General features: G+C 38.0%; 1 protein-coding gene across 4 annotated transcripts in view; it reads left to right on the top strand.

Annotated features, from left to right (window-relative positions):
- The window catches only part of MYO5A (myosin VA), a 200,975-nt gene extending 191,473 nt beyond the window's left edge, over window positions 1-9,502 (top strand). For all 4 annotated transcript variants that reach the window (XM_082618354.1, XM_082618353.1, XM_082618352.1 and 1 more), the window contains 2 exons: window positions 2,909-2,989; window positions 3,282-9,502. In XM_082618354.1, the coding sequence (XP_082474480.1) occupies window positions 2,909-2,989; window positions 3,282-3,434 (234 nt within the window). In that variant the 3' untranslated portion in view covers window positions 3,435-9,502. The remainder of the gene's footprint in view (window positions 1-2,908; window positions 2,990-3,281) is intronic.
- The last annotated feature ends 12,464 nt before the right edge of the window (window positions 9,503-21,966 follow it).

The raw sequence follows: 21,966 nt of genomic DNA, 5'->3' as shown, positions 1-21,966 counted from the left end.
AAATGCTTTCACTGTTTTACCATGAGTATGATGTTGACTGTGGGTTTGTCATATATGTGTTTTATTATGTTGAGGTATGTTCCCTCTATACCCACTTTGTTGAGATTTTTTATCATAAATGGATGTTGAATTTTGTCAGAAGCTTTTTCTGCATCTATTGAGATGATCATATGATTTTCATTCTTCAGTTTGCTAATGGGGTGTATCACATTGATTGTTTTGTAGTTATTGTAAAATCCTTGCATCCCTGAGATAATTCCCACTTGATCGTGATGTATGATTCTTTTAATGTTCTGTTAAATTCAATTTGCAAATATTTTGTTGAGGATTTCTACAACTATGTTCATCAGTGATACTGACCTATAATTTCCTTTTCTGTGGTATTTTTGTCTGGTTTTGGTATCAGGGTGCTGTGGACTCACAGAATGAGTTCAGAAGTTTTCCTTTATCTTCTATTCTTTTGGAATAGATTGAGATGGGTAGATTCAGGTGTTAACTCTTATATTTGGCAGAATTCCCCTGTGAAGCCATCTAGTCCTAAACATTTGTTTGTTGGGAGTTTTTTGATTACTGATCTGATTTAATTACTTGTAATTTGTCCATATTTTCTGTTTCTTCCTGATTCAGTCTTGGGAGACTGTACATTTCTAGGAACTTATCCATTTCTTCTAGGTTGTCCATTTTATTGGCATATAATTATTCATAATAATGTCTTACAATCCTTTGTATTTCTGTGATGTCCGTTGTAACTTCTCTCTTTCATTTCTGATTTTATGTATTTGGGCCCTCTCTCTTTTTGTCTTGATAAATGTGGCTAATAGTTTATCAATTTTGTTTATCTTTTCAAAGGACCAGCTCTTAGTTTCATTGATTTTTATTCTGTTGTTTTTGTAGTCTCTATTTCATTCATGTCCATTCTGATTTTTTTTCCTTTTACTAACTTGGGTTTTGTTTGTTCTTCTTTTTCTAGTTCCTTTAGGCATAAGGTTAAATTGTTTATTTGAGATTTTTCTTGTTTCTTGACGTAGGCTTTTATCTCTTAAACTTCCCTCTTCCCTCCCTTTTCATATTTCTAGTTGTGGCCTTTTATTTTCCACTTAGAGAAGTCCCATTAAAAAAATAAAAATATAAACATAAAGCTAGTTTGATGGTGCTGAACTCCTTTAGCTTTTGCTTGTCTGTAAAACTCTTTATCTTTCCTTCAAATATGAATGATAACCTTGCCAGGTAGAATATTCTTGGTTATAGGTTTTTTCCTTTCATTACTTTGAATATATCACCCCACACCCTTCTGGCCTGCAAAATTTCTGCTGAAAAGTCTGCTGATGTTGTTATGGGAGTTCCTTTTTATGTAACTAGTTGCTTTTCTCTTGATGCTTTTAAGATTTTCTCTTTATCTTAAATTTTTGCCATTTTAATTATAATCTGTCTTGGTGTGGACCTCTTTGGGTTGACCTTGTTTGAGACTCTGTGCTTACTGGATCTGGATATCTGTTTTCTTTCCCAGATATTATTTCTTCAAATAAGTTCTCTGTCCCTTTCTCTCTGTCTTCCCCTTCTGAAACCCCTACGATGTGAATATTAGTGCACTTAAGTTGTCCTAGAGGTCTCTTAAACCATCCTCATTTTTTTTCATTCTTTTTTTTTGTTCAGTTTCAGTGATTTCCACTATTGTCTTCCAGCTCACTGATCCATTCCTCTGTATAGTTTAGTCTACTGTTGTATTCTTCAGCTCTTTTGGTTCTTCTTTATATTTTCTAACTCTTTGTTGAAGTTCTCACTGTATTCATCCCTTCTTCTCCTGAGTTCACCGAGCATCTTTATAATCATAACCTTGAGATTGCTCATCTCCACTTCTATTAGTACTTTTTCTGAGGTTATGTCTCGTTCCTTTGTTTGGAACATATTGCTCTGTCTTCTCATTTTGCCCAGTTTGCTGTCTTTTTTCTATGTATTAAGTAGGTCATATACAGTTCCTGATCTTAAAGAAGTGGCCTTATGCAGGAAACATCCTATGGGGCTCAGAAGCATGCTGCCCTCTGGTCACCAGAGCTATATGTCTAGGGGTACCCCCTATGTGGGCTGTGTAGGCCCTTCTGTTGTGGCAGGGCTGAACTACTGTGGGCTCAGTGGTGGGTAGGGCTGACCCCTGGCCTGGTTGGCTGCCCCGCCCTGCTTCCTTTGGTTTCTGCTGCCCATTTTTTGGCAGGGCCAGCTTATAGCATGGCTGGCCACAGGGCTCAGGGGAGGCCAGGGCTGGTGCTGGCCCATTGGTAGGTAGTTAAGCCCTCAGCACTAATTAGCTAGAGGGGGGATTCCAAAATGGTGCTGAGTGTCAATAACTGATCATTCAGGGAAAGTCTTATTTAGCTGTGCATTGAATTTAAGGAAATGAAAAGATGGGAAGGGCATTTGAGAACAATGGCCACAGCATGAGGCAAGGCATAGGCATAAACATACCCACTTTTCTTTTGCCTAGTTACTTCTGTGCTGACTCTTGGATTTTTTAATGTTCATCACTTATCTCAAAACATAGAAATCTTACATAGATTACACATAGAATACATATAGAAAGTAACTAGCTGAATACACAGGATACTGTTAACTGTTGTTACTTTGAGAGACTGAGAGCATGCAGGTGGAAGCACTTTTACTTTTCATGTTTTTTCAAATTTATGTTGCTTCTTAAAGTGTAAAATATTACATTAATACATTCTTATTTTAAAAATTCAACTAATAAAGGTAAATGTGCCTTCAGAACCACTACCTCTCCCCTCTTGCCCTAACCAAGCCCTGAGTAGAACTGAAAACTGTATGCAGAGATCCTTTTAGTTTTCCAGATTACAGGTACCCAGCATGTATGTATTTGATAATATGCTAAAGACTTTGATCATTTTATTTCTCCCAGATTGTCAAAGTGTTGAATTTGTATACTCCAGTTAATGAGTTTGAAGAAAGAGTCTCTGTGTCATTTATTCGTACTATACAGGTAAGATCTCCCAGGCTTTCTTTTGCTTTGATTCACCAACACAGTCGTTTGAATGGAAATTTTATAATTTACTGAAGGGTAATGCAGTTTTTATTATAATTATTTTATCTCATTTTTATAGTGCATTAACTTTCTTGATAACACCTTATTGGAAAAATGAAGTGATTTTAAAACAAATATAAATATTCTTCATTAGTTGAGGATTTTTGGTAGTATTTTGTCAAAAAAAATCTTTATAGATTCAAAGAATTGATGCTCTGTTTTTTTGTTTTTCTTTTTTTAATCTTCTCAGATGCGTTTACGAGACAGGAAAGACTCTCCTCAGCTGCTCATGGATGCTAAACACATCTTTCCTGTCACCTTTCCTTTTAACCCATCTTCCCTTGCACTAGAAACCATCCAGATTCCAGCCAGCCTGGGCCTGGGATTCATATCACGGGTCTGAAAGTGATATCAAGGAAAATATTGACAATACAATACTTGCCTGAAATAACCCATTATTTCAAGTGAGCTACTGAGAACACATTTTAAAAGAGATAGTACTTATTATCTCCCAAACAAGGGGTTATTGACTGGAACTCCCCCTAGAATACTTTTCATCATCTTGGAAAGAAAGATAGGCTCCTTTGTGCTGTGTTACCTTTATAACAACACTCATCCTTGATCAGTTAGGTATCTGCAGTTGACATGCAGGTGAATGATGGAAGGAAGGAAAAAAATGTGTCTTCAGCTGCCAGCATTTATTTTAAATCCTTATCACTGCATCTAAATGATATCAAAAACCTAAATTCCAGATATGAATATGAGCTGTTGTTAGAAAGGTACCAATAAGGAACCTCCTGTGTGCTAACCAGAAGAATTGAAAGAAAAATCACCACTGAGTACATATCATACCAGTTTAGGAATCAATTATGTTGCTACTGTCCAACTGGAACAAAGAAATAAACTGGCAATATGTAAAGTAACTGGCCAAGTAGCTCCCTTCTATGTGTCACTATGATGTAGAGATATTAAGAGAATGTTGGTTTGCTATAGAGCATGGAAGTCCATTTGTACCATAGTTTACTGAGCATTTTAAATTGCTGCTACATACTATGTTCTTTAAGATGTAAGCGATATTCATATTAGGCACTACAACAATAAGCTTCTCTTTTATCAACTCTGTTTACAGTTCAATCAGGTCAGTTTTAACTGGATTATGTGCACATAGCTACAGATTCACCTGCACAAGTAGCAGACACTGGGAAGTCATGTAGTAATATGACACAATGTTTGACATTTAGGGATAGGATTAGGCAAAGTGGCTGTTGTTGATATCCTTTACTCAGGATGTGTTACATTGATGTGCTCATTAATTTTCCCCGGGCGCATATCACATCAGGGTACAGTGTTCTGTGAAGTGACCTGTTTTTAGTTATCAGATCTGCTTCCTGCAGTGCATATTTTCAACCTTGACAGGTTTTCTTTCTTCTTAATTTATTAAGAATTAATGTCAGTCAATATCTAGAGAGGATTGTGAGAATATTCATGATTTAGGTCTTGAAATCTTAATTATTTTATAAATTATGCAAAAGAAAGTATGTAATAAGTTATGATTCCATTTTTTAGGCTTTGCAACTTCTATAAATGTTCTCAATACCACTAGATACTTTAAAGAGCATCATATTAGAAATACATTGACCTATATAAAAATATAAGGAGATTGCTGAATTTTACAGAGGATTTGGTTTAATAAGACCCAGGTTCTATATGTTTTCATTCTGAAATTCTAATTAAACATAGTCTCCATTTTTCCTACAAATCTTATACAATAAATGTTTCAGGTTGTGCAAAAGCAAATTCTTAGCTTTCTTTAGAAACTCTGGTTCTGAATTACAATCATAGGTTTATATAAATTAACTATTAGATGATCTATAAAAAAAGACATCTTATTAAAATATGTGCAATATTATAAATGCAAGTAAAACATTTTCAAATCAGTGATAAATATTGCTATTAAAAGATAAATTCTGTCTGTTAACTTATTTGGGCCTCAAATTCCTCATTTATTCAGTGAGGGTGTTAGACAGCTGGTTCTTAAGGTCCCTTCCACATCTGAAGTTCTCTCCTCACCATACCTGAACCACAGAGAAGTGAGCTGCAGGTACTCAGTAAGGTTACCCTCTAATGGAAAGACTAGTGTTTGGTGCCTGTTAATTTTGAGGGATTAATAAAATGTAAAATCACAGGTTTGTATAGCTGTAATCTTTCTTAAATGTACATGATTTATGTACACGCTTTTTCAAAGTTAATGAGTTTAGGTAGTTTTTATTGAATTGTGTACTGCTGTATTCAGTTTGGATACATTTATTCATTTGCAAAACCAAGAAAAATACTAACTCAATCCGATTCTCTCTATTTTCCCTGGTTGTCAATGTGCTTTTCAATGAACTGTTGAAACCACGTGGTTAGTACTGAATCTGTCAGAGTCTTAAGAGCATAGATGGGACTTGGGTGGGAGAGATGCTCCAAAAAATGCCACCGCGGGCTTCCCTGGTGGCGCAGTGGTTGAGAGTCCGCCTGCCGATGCAGGGGACACGGGTTCGTGCCCCGGTCCGGGAAGATCCCACATGCTGCGGAGCGGCTGGACCCGTGAGCCACGGCCACTGGGCCTACGCGTCCAGAGCCTGTGCTACGCAACGGGAGAGGCCACAACAGTGAGAGGCCCGCGTACCACCAAAAAAAAAAAAAAAAAAAAAAAAAATTGCCACCGTGGTTGTAGGCTCTCCTCCTCAGACCTAGAAATCCTCCCGGGCCCTTTCCCAGCTCAGTCCTGTGTGGCATGTCCTGTACACACCCTGAGTCTTGTCAGGTCTTCAGGATCACGCTCTAGCTTCCACTGCCACTGCAGCCCTTTATCTTTCCTTCAGACAGCTCATATCCTGAAGCATGTCTTGTCTGGGCCTTTCTCTCTCTCCTGTCTTCCATCTTTCTGCTGCAAAGTGCTGGAGCCTCTGTTCCGCACCTGGGCCAGAGTCTCTCCTGTTCAGGGATGGCCACACAAAGATTATGATATTTCAGGGCTCCAACTTCCTCCAAGGCCTATCTAGAACCCCAGAAGCGGATCTGAATTAATTTATCTTAGTGGTCTGAAGATCTTTAGTCATAACAGAAATATCTTACAACCAGGGAACCCCGAGTCCTGATAAGTCATTCTGTGTCCTACTTCTTGAGGATGCAGAAATATTCTTCTGACTGTGAGTATCCTTGGCCTCTGAGGACTGCTCCCCTTTCCCTTTGTCCACCCACACTTTCTCACCCAGCTTCAGACACACCTGCACCAGCCCTCCACTCCGCCCACCCACTCATTATCTACTCACTCTGTCCCTTCCTTCAGCCACATCCTGTGTCCCATCGCCTGTCTACTCACCTGCTCTGACTCTTTTGAAGGCTGTGGGTGAAGGCAGTCCTCAGTTGCCCCACTGGCCTGCCTGGGGGCTTCCCTTCAGGCCAATCTTTGCATGAATTCTTGCTGTTCTCACTTCTCTGCAGTACGATCTTTAGCATTATCACTAATTTGCTTTTTCATAATTCCTCTATGACATACAATAGGAATTCAAAGAAAGAATTATTTGAGAAAGCAACAGTTCATTGTTTTAATAGCCCCTTCTCAATAGTCTCCTCCCCACTCACTGTACAGAGGAACTCAGCTCACACCTTGGAAAGCAAAGCTGAAAAATTAGAAGCAGTTTCCCTTCTTGTAGCTTTTCTTAGGTTAAGGCTTTGCTCTGCCTGAGAGTAACTATAATGAAGGGGAAAGATGAGTATGGGGTAAACTCCATGAAGTGTAGCTTCATGATTCCTTTGGAAGTTGTGAAAATGCACCTGACACTTCTTTCATTAATTGCAAAAGTACAACAATATATATTCCAAAGCCAACTGATAGGAGATTTGGGGATTTGGGTCAATTTTTGTCATTTACTTTATTATTTCCTTCATTTTAATAGATAATTGAGAGTTGTCTCTTTCTGGGTAAGTGATTATGTATAATATAGATCAAATCTTTTAATAACAGTGGCGGAGGCCGTGAAAATATTTTATTAGAATTTCAGTACAGTGATTGTTGTGAGAAATGACTTCCCTGGGAACCCTAGGTAAAAGGGCATCTGGCACCATCCTGAGATGTCCTCATATTCTCTCTCTCTCTCTCTCTCTCTCTCTCTCTCTCTCCCTCTCTCCCCCTCCCTATTTCTTCCACGCACACACAGAGTCTTAAGTATCTTCAACTGTTTAGAATAAAACAGAAAGCAAAATGTCATGTGTAGCCCTTCAGTTCTCCTGGTGAAAGGTAATGTAGAGACAGTACCTTGTGTCTGGCTATGCTTCACTTCAGCCTTTCTCTGTTACCTCATTGTGTCCTCACAGCAGCCCGAGAAGGTAGAAGGGCAGGTACTACAGTCCTTAGCTGATGATAATTTGAGAGAGAGATAAGGGCAGTGACTTGCCTGAAGTCACTCAGCCCTCCAGCTGTGCTGTCTTCCCATATGCAGCAGTGGCACTGAGGGCACATGCGGGGCAGCAGACTTTAGAGAGCCTGAAGTTCCATTCTGTTCCCCCTGGTACCTGTGGGGTGCCCCAGTCCAGCAAGAGGTGCTCCTTTTCCTTATCAGAGTTGGCAACTGGCATATGGGAGGTGAGGACACGATGAGTACCAAGTTCTTGGTGCTAATCAGATGGGGCGCCTTGTGGTTTCCTCTTTGCTGTAGTTCCCTGCTATAACTAGGTTTGGCTTTTGTAATGAATCAGTGCCCCCCTGGAGGGTACAGTACTCTTGTTTTGGTCATTAATTAGTAGCAAGCACTCCCAGCCTGACAAGAAGCGGTGAGAGCCTCCCAAAAGGAAAGAGGAAGGTCGCTCTCAACAGACAGCCCTCAGAGTCACTGTCAGAGCCACCAGGTGAGCTGTGCAGCCTGAGAACCTGCAGCTGCAGGCCAAGCCCCTGGGTCCCTTCTGAGGGCTGTCTCCCAGGCAGGCCATACATAAGTCAGTGTGTATTTGAACATGACGGTGTGTGCATGCTTCCAGTGTTGGCTTTGGAGCCAAGAGGTGTGCTGTGTGCATGTGTGTTAGAGAGGCTCTGTGTATGGGTAAGTGCATTGTGATTTCTTCTCAGGCTGTGCTGTGAGGGCCGCCTTAACCCCTGCTCCCTTCCCTCCTCGAGCTGCCTTAAGTTCTCTGGAACTTCTCCTCTGTAAGGGGATGTCTTGCCTGGAAAGGATATCCTGTCCTGTTTCTCAAGGTGTTGTGAGGGTTTGGGTGGGTGTGGCCTCTTTCTTCCTTCGTTCCCTTTCTGCATGACCCTCCCCTCTTGTTACTTCTCCTTCCTTTCTTTTCTCTCATTTCCAAACAGGTATTAGAACTGTGAGGCAGCAGCGATCTCAGATCCAATGAAATGTGGTCTGAGACAGTGTTTCCTGAGGTTAGGGGGCTCTGTGTTACAACTAAGCAAATGAATATATGGAAGAAATATAGAGAGAAGTTAGATTCTTGGTAATATTTAAATGGCTTGTTTTCCACTGAACTGACCTATGCTTAGTAAAGCTAAAAGGTATAACTGAAAATCTTCCATGGACATTCATTAAAAAAATTTCTGAGAACCCTTTACCCATATCAAAGATGGAGTGAAAATAGGAAAGAGTGCTATAAATTCTAATTCATTGTGTTCAGTATTACCCTAAATCAAGTGAACCTGAGGTTACAGTAGATTTCTCAATAGATCAGGAACTGAAAAGCACTATGTAAAATATCTGCCAAAATGCATTTTATACATTTTTTTAAAATTTTATAATTTGGTCTAGCTAAAATGTTCATTAGCTCAATTTAATGGGTGTTATTAGATTCATTAAGATGTCTGAAAATGACTAACATTTCCTTAGTATTGTAATGTTTCTTGAAATAGTTGAAAGAAAAATATTTTTTGAGTTGAATCTGGTATGTACAATTCAATGCTTGGTAGGTCAGTACATTTTCATGGCATTTTTCAGAGTCAGTAGTTTTAAATATCTTATTGTCATTATGTGTTATAAAAACTTGGTCAACATTTCAGGCTGTCTACATCACTTGAGCCATTTAATTTTATCCAACATATGCTGAATTTTTCCTTTAAATGTGGGTATGTGTGTTATAATTTATGATTCCTAGTTATGTATTTTTGTGGAACGCTGGAGTTAGGTTGATTTTCATGTGTCCTTGGAAAATTTAAATTGCTCTAACAGTGTTGCACAGAAATGAGCTTATGACATTTAATATATTGTATTTTGATTCCTAACTTTAATTGTTAACTTACTGTGAAATGGATATGCCTTTTAACTACAATGACATTGAACATTGCAGTTTTTCAAATGTTTTCCCTTGTTGGATCTGGAAAAGAAATTCTACTCTGATCTACATAGAAAAACATGATATAGTTAATGTTTGAAAAGTTCTTAGGTAAAATATTCATCCATTAAAAAGCAAAAGTACTGAGAAGTGAAATGCATTATCAACCAATACTAGTTTTAAACTAAACCTACCCCAGCATATCTCACATGGAATTTTAAAGAATAAGTTAATAATACACCTCATATCAACAAAAGCCTTTGAAACATGGGTTTTCACCAGATATCACCTAAACCAAAACAATATCAGATTGCCATTTATGCTCTAAATTTGTAGTTCTCTAATGTTGTACTTAGTAAATGTGCATCATTAATGCTGTATTCTCCTAGATATTATAGAAAATTGTTCAAATAAAGATATGGATATAAAGGATTTTTGTTAGTGTCTTATAAATAAACCCACAGCACATACACCAATGTAGATCACATTTGGGACTATAAAACACACCTTTAAATTTTAAAAGAATAGAATTAAACTAGAAATCAGTAACACAAAAATAGCTGGAAAATCCCAGAATACTTGGAGATTAAACAACACACTTCTAAATAACACATGGATCAAAGAAGAAATTGCTAGAGAAATTTTAAAATATTTTGAAGTAAATATAAATGAATATACAGCTTAAAATTTCTGGGATGCAGGGAAAGCAGTACTTACAGAGAAATTTATAGCATTGAATGTATGTATTAGAAAACAAGAAAGACCTAAAATCAGTCTTCTAAGTTTCCACTTTAGGAAACTAAGAAAAGAAGAGAAAATTAAATACAAAGTAAGCAGAAGAAGAGAAATAATAAAAATTAGAGCAGGAATCAATGAAATTGAGGACAGGAAATTAATAGAGAAAATCAATGAAACCAAAAGCTTGTTCTTTTTAAAGATCAATAAAATTGATAAGCCTCTAACAAGGCTTACAAAGAAAAAGAAAGAGATGACATGTAGTAGATTGGTGGTTGCTTAGGGCTGGGAGGAAGTGAGGGGATAGGGAGCAATAACTAAAGAGCAAGAAGTTTCTTTTTGAGATGATGAAAATGTTTTAAAATTGACTGTGGTGATAGTTTAACATCTGTGAATATATTTAAAAAACAGTTATATACTTTAAATGGGTGAAGTGTATGCTATGAGAATTGTATCTCAATAAATCTATTTTTGAGTAAACTTTTGACCTCTAATATGGCAGACTGAGGAGCTCAGCAAATTCCTCAAAAAAGCAAGGACAGGGGCTTCCCTGGTGGTGCAGTGGTTAAGAATCCGCCTGCCAGTGCAGGGGATATGGGTTCGAGCCCTGGTTCAGGAAGATCCCACATGCTGCGGAGCAGCTAAGCCCGTGTGCCACAAGTACTGATCCTGTGCTCTAAAGCCCGTGAGCCACAACTACTGAGCCCACGTGCTACAACTACTGAAGCCCGTGCACTCTAGGGCCCATGCTCCGCAACAAAGAGAAGCCACTGCAGTGAGAAGCCCGTGCACCGCAACAAAGAGTAGCTCCAGCTCACCACAACTAGAGAAAGCCCGCGCACAGCAACGAAGACCCAGTGCAGCCAAAAATAAGTAAATAAATAAATTTATTAAAAAAAAAAAAAACAAGGAGATGAAAGACCCATATGCTGAAAACTATAAAACATTGATAAAGGAAATTGAAGATGATTCAAAGAAATGGAAAGATAACCCATGCTCTTGGATTGGAAGAATTAATATTGTTAAAATGACCATACTATCCAGAGAAATCTACAGACTTAGATAGCAATCCCTATCAAAATACTTATAACATTTTTCACAGAATTAGGACAAATAATCCTAAAGTTTATATGGAACCACAGAAGACCCAGAACTGCCAAAGCAATCCTGAGGAAAAAGAACAAAGCTGAAAACATAACCCTCTCAGACTTCAGACAATACTACAAAGCTACAGTAATCAAAACAGTGTGGCACTGGCACAAAAACAGATATATAGCACAGTGGAACAGAATAGAAGGCCCAGAAATAAACCCACACACCTACCTACAAAAAAGGGGGCAAGAACATACAATGGAGAAAAGAGCCTCTCCAACAAGTGGTATTGGGAAAGCTGGACAGCTACATATAAATCAATGAAATTAGAACACTCTCTCACACCATATGCAAAAATAAACTCCAAATGGTTTAAAGACCTAAATATAAGACATGACACCTTAAAACTCCCAGAAGAGAACATAGGCAAAACATCTTTGGACATAAATCATAGCAAAATTTTCTTAGATCAGTTTCCCAAGGCAAAAGAAATAAAAGCAAAAATAAACAAATGGGGCCTAATCAGACTTGAAAGCTTTTTCACAGCAAAGGAAACCATCATCAAAACAAAAAGACACCTATGGAATGGGAGAAAATATTTGCAAATGCTATAACCAACATGGGGTTAATATCTGAAATATACAAGCAGCTCATATAACTCAATATCGAAAAAACAATCCACTTAAAAATGGGCAGAAGGGGGGAGCTTCAAGATGGCAGAAGAATAAGACATGGAGATCACCTTCCTCCTTACAAATACATCAGAAATACATCTACATGTGGAACAATTCCTACAGACCACCTACTGAATGCTGGCAGAAGACCTCAAACCTCCCAGAAGGTAAGAAACTCCCCCATGTACCTGGGTAGGGCAAAAGAAAAAAAACAGAGACAAAGAATAGGGACGGAACCTGCACCAGTGGGAGGGAGCTGTGAAGAAGGAAAGGTTTCCACACACTAGGAAGGCCCTTTGCGCGCGGAGACTGCAGGTGGCGGAAGGGGGAAGTTTCGGAGCCACGGAGGAGAGCTCAGCAACAGGGGTGCAGAGGGCAAAGCAGAGAGATTCCCACACAGAGGATCGGTGCCGACCACCACTCACCAGCTCGAGAGGCTTGTCTGCTCACCCATTGGGATGGGTGGGGGCTGGCAGCTGAGGCTCCGGCTTTGGAGGTCGGATCCCACGGAGAGGACTGGGGTTGGCTGCGTGAACACAGCCTGAAGGGGGCTAGTGCGCCACAGCTGGCAGGGAGGGAGTACGGGAAAAAGTCTGGAGCTGCTGAAGAGGCAAGAGACTTTTTCTTGCCTCTTTGTTTCCTGGTGCACAAGGAGAGCGGATTAAGAGCACTGCTTAAAGGAGCTCCAGAGACAGGCAGGAGCCGCGACTATCAGCGTGGACCCCAGAGACGGGCATGAGACGCTAAGACTGCTGCTGCAGCCACCAAGAAGCCTGTGTGCAAGCACAGGTCACTATCCACACCTCCCCTCCTGGGAGCCTGTGCAGCCCGCCACTGCCAGGGTCCCGTGATCCAGGGACAACTTCCCCGGGAGAACACACAGCACACCTCAGGCTGGTGCAACGTCATGCTGGCCTCTGCTGCTGCAGGCTCACCCTGCACTCCGTGTCCCTCCCTCCCCCCAGCCTGAGTGAGCCAGAGCCCCCGAGTCAGCTGCTCCTTTAACCCCGTCCTGTCTGAGAAAAGAACAGACACCCTGAGGTGACCTACATGCAGAGGCGGGGCCAATCCAAACCTGAACCCCAGGAGCTGTGCGAACAAAGAGAAAGGGAAATCTCTCCCAGCAGCCTCAGGAGCAGCAGATTAAATCTCCACAGTCAACATGATGTACCCTGCATCTGTGGAATACCTGAATAGACAATGAATCATCCCAAATTGTGGAGGTAGATTTTGGGAGCAACGATATATATATATTTTTCCCTTTTTCTCTTTTTGTGAGTATGTATGTGTATGCTTCCGTGTGTGATTTTGTCTATATAGCTTTGCTTTTGCCATTTGTCCTAGGGTTCTGTCTGTCTGTATTTTTGTTTTTGGGGTTTTTTTAGTATAGTTTTTAGCGCTTGTTATCATTGGTGGATTTGTTTTTCAGTTTGGCTGCTCTCTTCTTTTTTTTATTACTTAAAAAAATTTTTTTTAATAATTATTTTTTATTTTATTAACTTTATTTTATTTTATTTTATTTTATCTTCTTGTTTCTTTCTTTCTTATTCTCCCTTTTATTCTGAGCCATGTGGATGACAGGCTCTTGGTGCTCCAGCCAGGCGTCAGGGCTGTGCCTCTGAGGTGGGAGAGCCAAGTTCAGGAAGTTGGTCCACAAGAGACCTCCCAGCTCCACGTAATATCAAACGGTGAAAATCTCCCAGATATCTCCATCTCAACGCCAAGACCCAGCTCCACTCAAAGACCAGCAAGCTACAGTGCAGGACACCCTATGCCAAACAACTAGCAAGACAGAAACACAACCCCATCCATTAGCAGAGAAGCTGCCTAAAATCATAATAAGGTCACAGACACCCCAAAACACACCACCAGACGTGGACCTGCTCACCAGAAAGACAAGATCCAGCCTCATCCACCAGAACACAGGCACTAGTCCCCTCCACCAGGAAGCCTGCACAACTCACTGAACCAAACTTAGCCACTGGGGACAGACACCAAAAACAAGGGAAACTACGAACCTGCAGCCTGTGAAAAGGAGATCCCAAACACAGTAAGTTAAGCAAAATGAGAAGACAAAGAAACACACAGCAGATGAAGAAGCAAGGCAAAAACCCACCAGACCTAACAAATGAAGAGGAAATAGATAGTCTACCTGAAAAAGAATTCAGAATAATGATAGTAAAGGTGATCCAAAATCTCAGAAATAGAATGGAGAAAATACAAGAAACGTTTAACAAGGACCTAGATGAACTAAAGAACAAACAAACAGTGATGAACAATACAATAAATGAAATTAAAAGGGATCAATAGCAGAATAACTGAGGCAGAAGAACAGATGAGTGACCTGGAAGATAAAATAGTGGAAATAACTACTGCAGAGAAGAATAAAGAAAACAGAATGAAAATAATTGAGGACAGTCTCAGAGACCTCTGGGACAACATTAAATGCACCAACATTCAAATTATGGGGGTCCCAGAAGAAGAAGAGAAAAAGAAAGGGACTGAGAAAATATTTGAAGAGATTATAGTTGCAAACTTCCCTAATACGGGAAAGGAAATAGTTAATCAAGTCCAGGAAACACAGGGAGTCCCATACAGGATAAATCCAAGGAGAAACACGCCAAGACACATATTAATCAAACTATCAAAAAAAATACGCAGAAAAAATATTAAAAGCAGCAGGGGAAATACAACAAATAACACACAAGGGGATCCCCATAAGGTTAATGGCTGATCTTTCGACAGAAACTCTGCAAGCCAGAAGGGAATGGCAGGCCATATTTAAAGTGATGAAGGGGAAAAACCTACAACCAAGATTACTCTACAAGGATCTGTGAGCAAGGATCTCATTCAGATTTGACGGAGAAATTAAAACCTTTACAGACAAGCAAAAGCTAAGAGAATACAGCACCACCAAACCAGCTTTACAACAAAAGCTAAAGGAACTTCTCTAGGCAGGAAACACAAGAGAAGGAAAAGACCTACAATAACAAACCCCAAACAATTAAGAAAATGGTAATATAAACATACATATCAAGAATTAACTCTAATGTAAATGGATTAAATGCTCCAACCAAAAGACATAGACTGCCTGAATGGATACAAAAACAAGACCTGTATATATACTGTCTACAAGAGAGCCACTTTAGACCTAGGGACACATACAGACTGAAAGTGAGGGGATGCAAAATGATATTCTATGCAAATGGAAATCAAAAGAAAGCTGGAGTAGCAATTCTCATATCAGACAAAATAGACTTTAAAACAAAGACTATTACAAGAGACAAAGAAGGACACTACATAATGATCAAGTGATCAATCCAAGAAGAAGATGTAACAATTGTAAATATTTATGCACCCAACATAGGAGCACCTCAATACATAAGGCAAATACTAACAGCCATAAAAGGGGAAATCGACAGTAACACAATCATAGTAGGGGACTTTAACACCCCAGTTTCACCAATGGACGGATCATCCAAAATGAAAGTAAATAAGGAAACACAAGCTGTAAATGATACATTAAACAAGATGGACTTAATTGATATTTATAGGACATTCCATCCAAAAACAACAGAATACACATTTTTCTCAAGTGCTCATGGAACATTCTCCAGGATAGATCATATCTTGGGTCACAAATGAAACTTTGGTAAATTTAAGAAAATTGAAATCATATGAAGTATCTTTCCTGACCACAATGCTATCAGACTAGATATCAATTACAGGAAAAAATCTGTAAAAAATAAAAACGCATGGAGGCCAAACAGGACACTACTTAATAACCAAGAGATCACTGAAGAAATCAAAGAGGAAATTAAAAAATACCTAGAAACAAATGACAATGGAGACAGGACGACCCAAAACCTATGGGATGCAGCAAAAGCAGTTCTAAGAGGGTAGTTTATAGCAACACAATCCTACCTTAAGAAACAAGAAACATCTCAAATAAACAACCTAAACTTATACCTAAAGCAATTAGAGAAAGAAGAACAAAAAACCCCCAAAGTTAGCAGAAGGAAAGAAATCATAAAGATCAGATCAGAAATAAATGTAAAAGAAATGAAGGAAACAATAGCAAAGATCAATAAAACTAAAAGCTGGTTCTTTGAGAAGACAAACAGAATTGATAAACCATTAGCCAGACTCATCAAGAAAAAAAGAAGACTCAAATCAATGGAATTAGAAATGAAAAAGGAGAAGTAACAACTGACACTGCAGAAATACAAAGGATCATGAGAGATTACTACAAGCAACTCTATGCCAATAAAATGGACAACCTGGAAGAAATGGACAAATTCTTAGAAATGCACAACCTGCCAAGACTGAATCAGGAAGAAATAGAAAATATGAACAGACCAATCACAAGCACTGAAATTGAAACTGTGATTAAAACTCTTCCAACAAACAAAAGCCCAGGACCAGATGGCTTCACAGGCGAATTCTATCAAACATTTAGAGAAGAGCTAACACCTATCCTTCTCAAAGTCTTCCAAAATATAGCAGAGGGAGGAACACTCCCAAACTCATTCTACGAGGCCACCATCACCCTGATACCAAAACCAGACAAAGATGTCACAAAGAAAGAAAACTACAGGCCAATATGACTGATGAACATAGATGCAAAAATCCTCAACAAAATACTAGCAAGCAGGATCCAACAGCACATTAAAAGGATCATACACCATGATCACGTGGGGTTTATTCCAGGAATGCAAGGATTCTTCAATATATGCAAATCAATCAACGTGATACACCATATTAACAAATTGAAGGAGAAAAACCATATGATCATCTCAATAGATGCAGAGAAAGCTTTCGACAAAATTCAACACCCATTTATGATAAACACCCTCCAGAAAGTAGGCATAGAGGGAACTTTCCTCAACATAATAAAGGCCATATATGACAAACCCACAGCCAACATCATCCTCAATGGTGATAAACTGAAACCATTTCCACTAAGATCAGGAACGAGACAAGTTTGCCCACTCTCACCACTATTATTCAACGTAGTTTTGGAAGTTTTAGCCACAGCGATCAGAGAAGAAAAAGAAATAAAAGGAATCCAAATCAGAAAAGAAGAAGTAAAGTTGTCACTGTTTGCAGATGACATGATACTATACATAGAGAATCCTAAAGATGCTACCAGAAAACTACTAGAGCTAATCAATGAATTTGGTAAAGTAGCAGGATACAAAATTAATGCACAGAAATCTCTAGCATTCCTATACACTAATGATCTGAAAGTGAAATTAAGAAAATTAAGAAAACACTCCCATTTACCATTGCAACAAAAAGAATAAAATATCTAGGAATAAATCTACCTAAGGAGACAAAAGACCTGTATGCAGAAAATTATAAGACACTGATGAAGGAAATTAAAGATGATACAAATAGATGGAGAGATATACCATGTTCTTGGATTGGAAGAATCAACATTGTGAAAGTGACTCTACTACCCAAAGCAATCTACAGATTCAATGCAATCCCTATCAAACTACCACTGACATTTTTCACATTTTTCACATTTGTTTGAAGGATAGTGGAAGCACAAAACAGAAGTTTCTTTGTCTCTGGCACTGAGATTACCACCCTAACTCAGACTCCTGTGTCCACCTTCTATATGAGAAAGAAATAAGCCTTGCCTGAGCCCTTGTTTTAAAAAAACAAAAAACTGTAGACACCTAACAAAACCCCGAGATACATGAAGTAAGTGTGACAAAATTGAAAGGAGAATTGACAACTCAGCAATAATAGTTGGAGCCATCAATATCCTATTCTCAAAAATTAGCAGAACTAGACAGGAAATCAGCAAGAATATGGAAGACTTGAAAATAATATCAAGCACTTTGATCTAACTGACATTTATAGAACATTTTACCCATATTCTTTTCAAGCACACACAGATCATTCTTCAGGATAAATTATATGCAAGACAATGAAACAAATTGTAGCACACTTAACAATATTGAAATCACATAAAGTATGTTCTCTGACTACAATAGAGAATGGAATCAAATTAGAAATCAACAGAATCAAATTAGAAAACAACTGAAGGAAATTTGCAAAATATGCAAGTATTTGGAAATTAAGTAAGACACTTCTAAATAACAAAGAAGAAATCACAAAGGAAGTTAGAAAATATTCTGAGTTGAAAAAAACAAAAATGCAACAAATCAAAGTTTATGGGATGTAGCCAAAGCAGGTTATAGAAGGAAATTGTTTGCTTTATTAGAAAAGAAGACATGTCTCAAATCAATAATTTAAGATTATATCCTAAGAACCTAGGAAAAAGAAAAGAACTAAACCCAATGCAAGCAGAAGGAAATACTAAAGGTTTGAGTGGAGATCAATGAAATGGAAAACAAAAGAGAAAAATTTATGAAATTAATGAAACTGATGAAAAGATTAATAAAATGACAAACTCTTATCCAGATTAACCACACAAAAAGAGAAAAGATATAAATTACCAAAATCAGGAATGAAAGAGGGAACAACATTTCTGAGCATCATCATTTCTAGGGTGCAAAATTTAGAGAGGCAGGGTCAGGCAAATACAAGCTCAGTACCTGAGAATGAGTAACCTCCCCCTAGGCACCTCACTTTAGTACCAGCCCTGCTACAGAGACCCTAACAAAATGAAAAGAATTATAGTAGAATACCGTGAATGACTTCACACCAACAAATTAAACAGCTTAAATGAAATGGACAAATTCCTAGAAAGATACAAATTATGAAAACTGACTCAAAAAGATATAAAACTCTGAATATATGTATAAGTAAAAAAATTAAATGAGTAATTAATAATCTTATAAAGAAAAGACCAGGCCCAGATGGCTTTATTGGCAACTCTTATCAAATATTTAGAGATGAAATAACACCAACCAACTTTGACAGCAAAGGCAAACAAAATACACCACAAGAGAAGAAAACTACAGACCAATACTCCTCATGAAAATAGAGCAAAAAACATTACAAAACCCAAAACATTACAAACCAAATCCAGCAATACGTAAACAGGATTACATACCATGATCAAGTGGGGTCTATTCCAGGAAGGCAAAGTTGATTTCACATTCAAAAATCAATTAATATAATACACCATATTAATAGAATAGAGGACAAACCCCACATGATCATCTCAATAGATGCAGAAAAAGCATTTAACAAAATCCCATTGAATGTTTTTTTAAAAATCTTATAAACTAGGAATAAGAGGAATTCCATGAACTAGAATACTCGGTGCTACTAAGATGGCAGTTCTCCCCAAATTGAAATACAGATTCAACACAGTCCCTAATAAAATCCCAAGCTGAAATTAAAATTTATATAAAATTTATATGAAAATGCAAAGGACTCCGAATAGTCAAAACAATTTTGAAAAAGGAAAACAAAGTTGGAGGAATTACACCTTCCAATTTCAAAGCTTTGACGCTACAGTCATCAAGACAGGCACGGATGGTACTGGCATATGTGTTGACATAAAATCTATGGAACAGAAATGAACATCCTGAAATTATGGTCAACTGATTTTGACAAGGCTGTCAAGGAAATTCAATACAATTCTTTTCAATAAATGATGCCAGAGCAATTCAATATCCAAATGTAGAAAGAGATTAATTTAGACCCTTACCTCAATAGCACACACAAAAATTAACCCAAAATGGATCATAGTCTTAAATGTTAGAGCTGAAAGTATGAAACTTGTAGAAGAAAATTTTTGTGACTTTAAGCTAGGCAAAGATTTCTTAGATACAATACCCAAAGCATGATCCATAAAAGAAAAAGAATAGATAAATTGGCTTCATCAAAATTTGAAAGTTTGTACTGCAAAAGACACCATGAAGAAAATGGAAAGATAATCTACACAGTGGGACAAAATATTTGCAAATAATATATCTGATAAAGGATTTGTGACCAAAATATATAAAGAAAGATGGTGGATTCAATGCTTTTATTGACCTTCCTTTCCTCCTGAAATGCCCATAAACGATGATAAACACAATATAAGAAAGAGAACGGAAGAGAAGTGACAACAAATTTTGGAGGATGAAAACCAGACAATTGTTGCTTATTTTCATAAATGACAGGAAGGCTGAACCTAAACTTGCAAAGGTGGGCAGTCCAAAGTAGTAGCCTAGTTCACAGAGCAGAAGTCTGAAACACTCGGGTATAGAACTCAGAGACAGCAACACAAAGTGATGTGGGGCTGAAAATAGAACTTCTGTTTAAATAGCAATCGAAGTGGCCTAAAGGCTCGAACAGATATTTCACAAAAGAGAATACCAATATGGTCAACGAAGTGTCGTCGTGGAAATGCAAAGTGAAACCACAATGAGATATCACAACACACTCATTAGAAAGGCAAACATTTAAAAAACGGACATGTCAAGGTTGGTGAGGATATTAAGCAACTGAAAATTTCATATACTGTTGATAGAGGTAGAAATTGATACGAGTTTTGAAAACTCTTTCAATATCTACTAAAGTTGAGCATTGCATACCTTATGATCCAGCAATCCCATTCCTTTTATGTACCCAACAGAAATGCATAGATCTGTGCATATAAAAAGTTCATAGACCCATATAAAAAGACCCATATAAAAAAGGTTCATACCAGCATTATTCATAATAGCCACTTTGGGGAGAGGAGTTTTCTTCTTTTAGTTCTTTGGGCTGGCAATTAAAATGAAATAAAGCTGATAAACAGGAAAAAAATCAAACTTATTACATGTGCGTGGGGTAACCACATATGCATGAAGAATTCCAAAAACAGCAAGGTAAGATGAGGTATATATATATTCTGGACTAAGAAGAAGGAGGTGGGGGGATCTGAGACTTCAAAAGGAAGTAAGGTAATTTCAGGAAGATAAAAATAGTTGATGTTTGGTAAATAAATATTTGCTGGCCCATCCAAAGGCAACTGGGCACCGAGAGGACTTTGAGTAAACAGACCTTGCTAGGTTCCTCCCTGCCTACCACACCTAATTCATACTTTACTATAGTTGTCTATGGTGATAGCTTCTTCCTGGGACAGGCCTCTATCTTAAATTCTTTCAGGCAGCAAGGGGGGGATTTCAAAGGTTCTTCTGTAGTCTTTTGGGCCCTGCTTCTTTTCAGCTAAAAATAATCCACATGCCAGAGCAGCACATACTGGGGCAGCTTGCCCAGAGCCTCATCACCACAAACTGAAAGAACCCAAATATTTATCAATAAGAGAATGAATAAATAAATTGTAAAATATTTATACAGTGGAATACTGTACATGACAAAAAATAGCAAACTACAGCTACATGCAACAGCATGGATAAATGTCATGTAAAAAACCAATGCAAAAAATTACAAACATGATTCAATTTATAAAAACATCCAAAATAGGTAAAACTAACTCATGGTGATAGAATTCATAACATCGGTTATCTTTGAGGGGTAATGGCTAGAAGGGACATTGAAGGTTTGAGGATGTTGAAAATGTTCTGTCTGGGTTGGGTGGTGCTTACTTGAGTGTGTTGCTGTGTTCCATGTATAAGAATACATTGAGCTATACATTTATTATTTGTGCACTTTTCTGTATATAATTTTATTCTTCAATAAAATTTCTATTTAACGAAAAAAGTAGGGAATTCCCTGGTGGTCCAGTGGTTAGGACTTGGTGCTTTCACTGCTGTGGCCCAGGTTCAGTCCCTGGTCAGGGAACTAAAATTCTGCAAGCCATGCAGCATGGCCAAAAAAAAAAAAAGAAAAAATTAAAAAAATTTAAAAATAAAGAAAAAAGTAGTTAGACATTTGGATTCCTGTCTTAACTCTGAGGAACCATGCAGCTGTCTCTACCCACTTTATGACTTTTTTTAATGTTATTTTGAAAAATAAGTGTACAAAATTGAATTTACCATAATTCTCTTTTTCTGGCACCTATCTTGGTTGGTCCATGTCAAGCCCTTTTTCAAATTTTTGGTTTCCCTTTTTTCTTTATACCCAGTCTCACTTCCTTCAACCTCATGAATATCCACTTTTTTATATTTAACGGATGACTTTGCAAGTTATCATCCACACTTTTATTTACACATGCTGATATCCATGGACAACATATAGTATTGCAGTTTTTGTGAGTTTTAA

Source organism: Mesoplodon mirus (genome assembly GCF_964341445.2).
Source record: "Mesoplodon mirus genome assembly, chromosome: 4".
NCBI lineage: Eukaryota > Metazoa > Chordata > Mammalia > Artiodactyla > Ziphiidae > Mesoplodon > Mesoplodon mirus.
The sequence above is the reverse complement of the archived record's forward strand: the minus strand, read 5'-3'. Positions and strand labels throughout refer to the sequence as shown.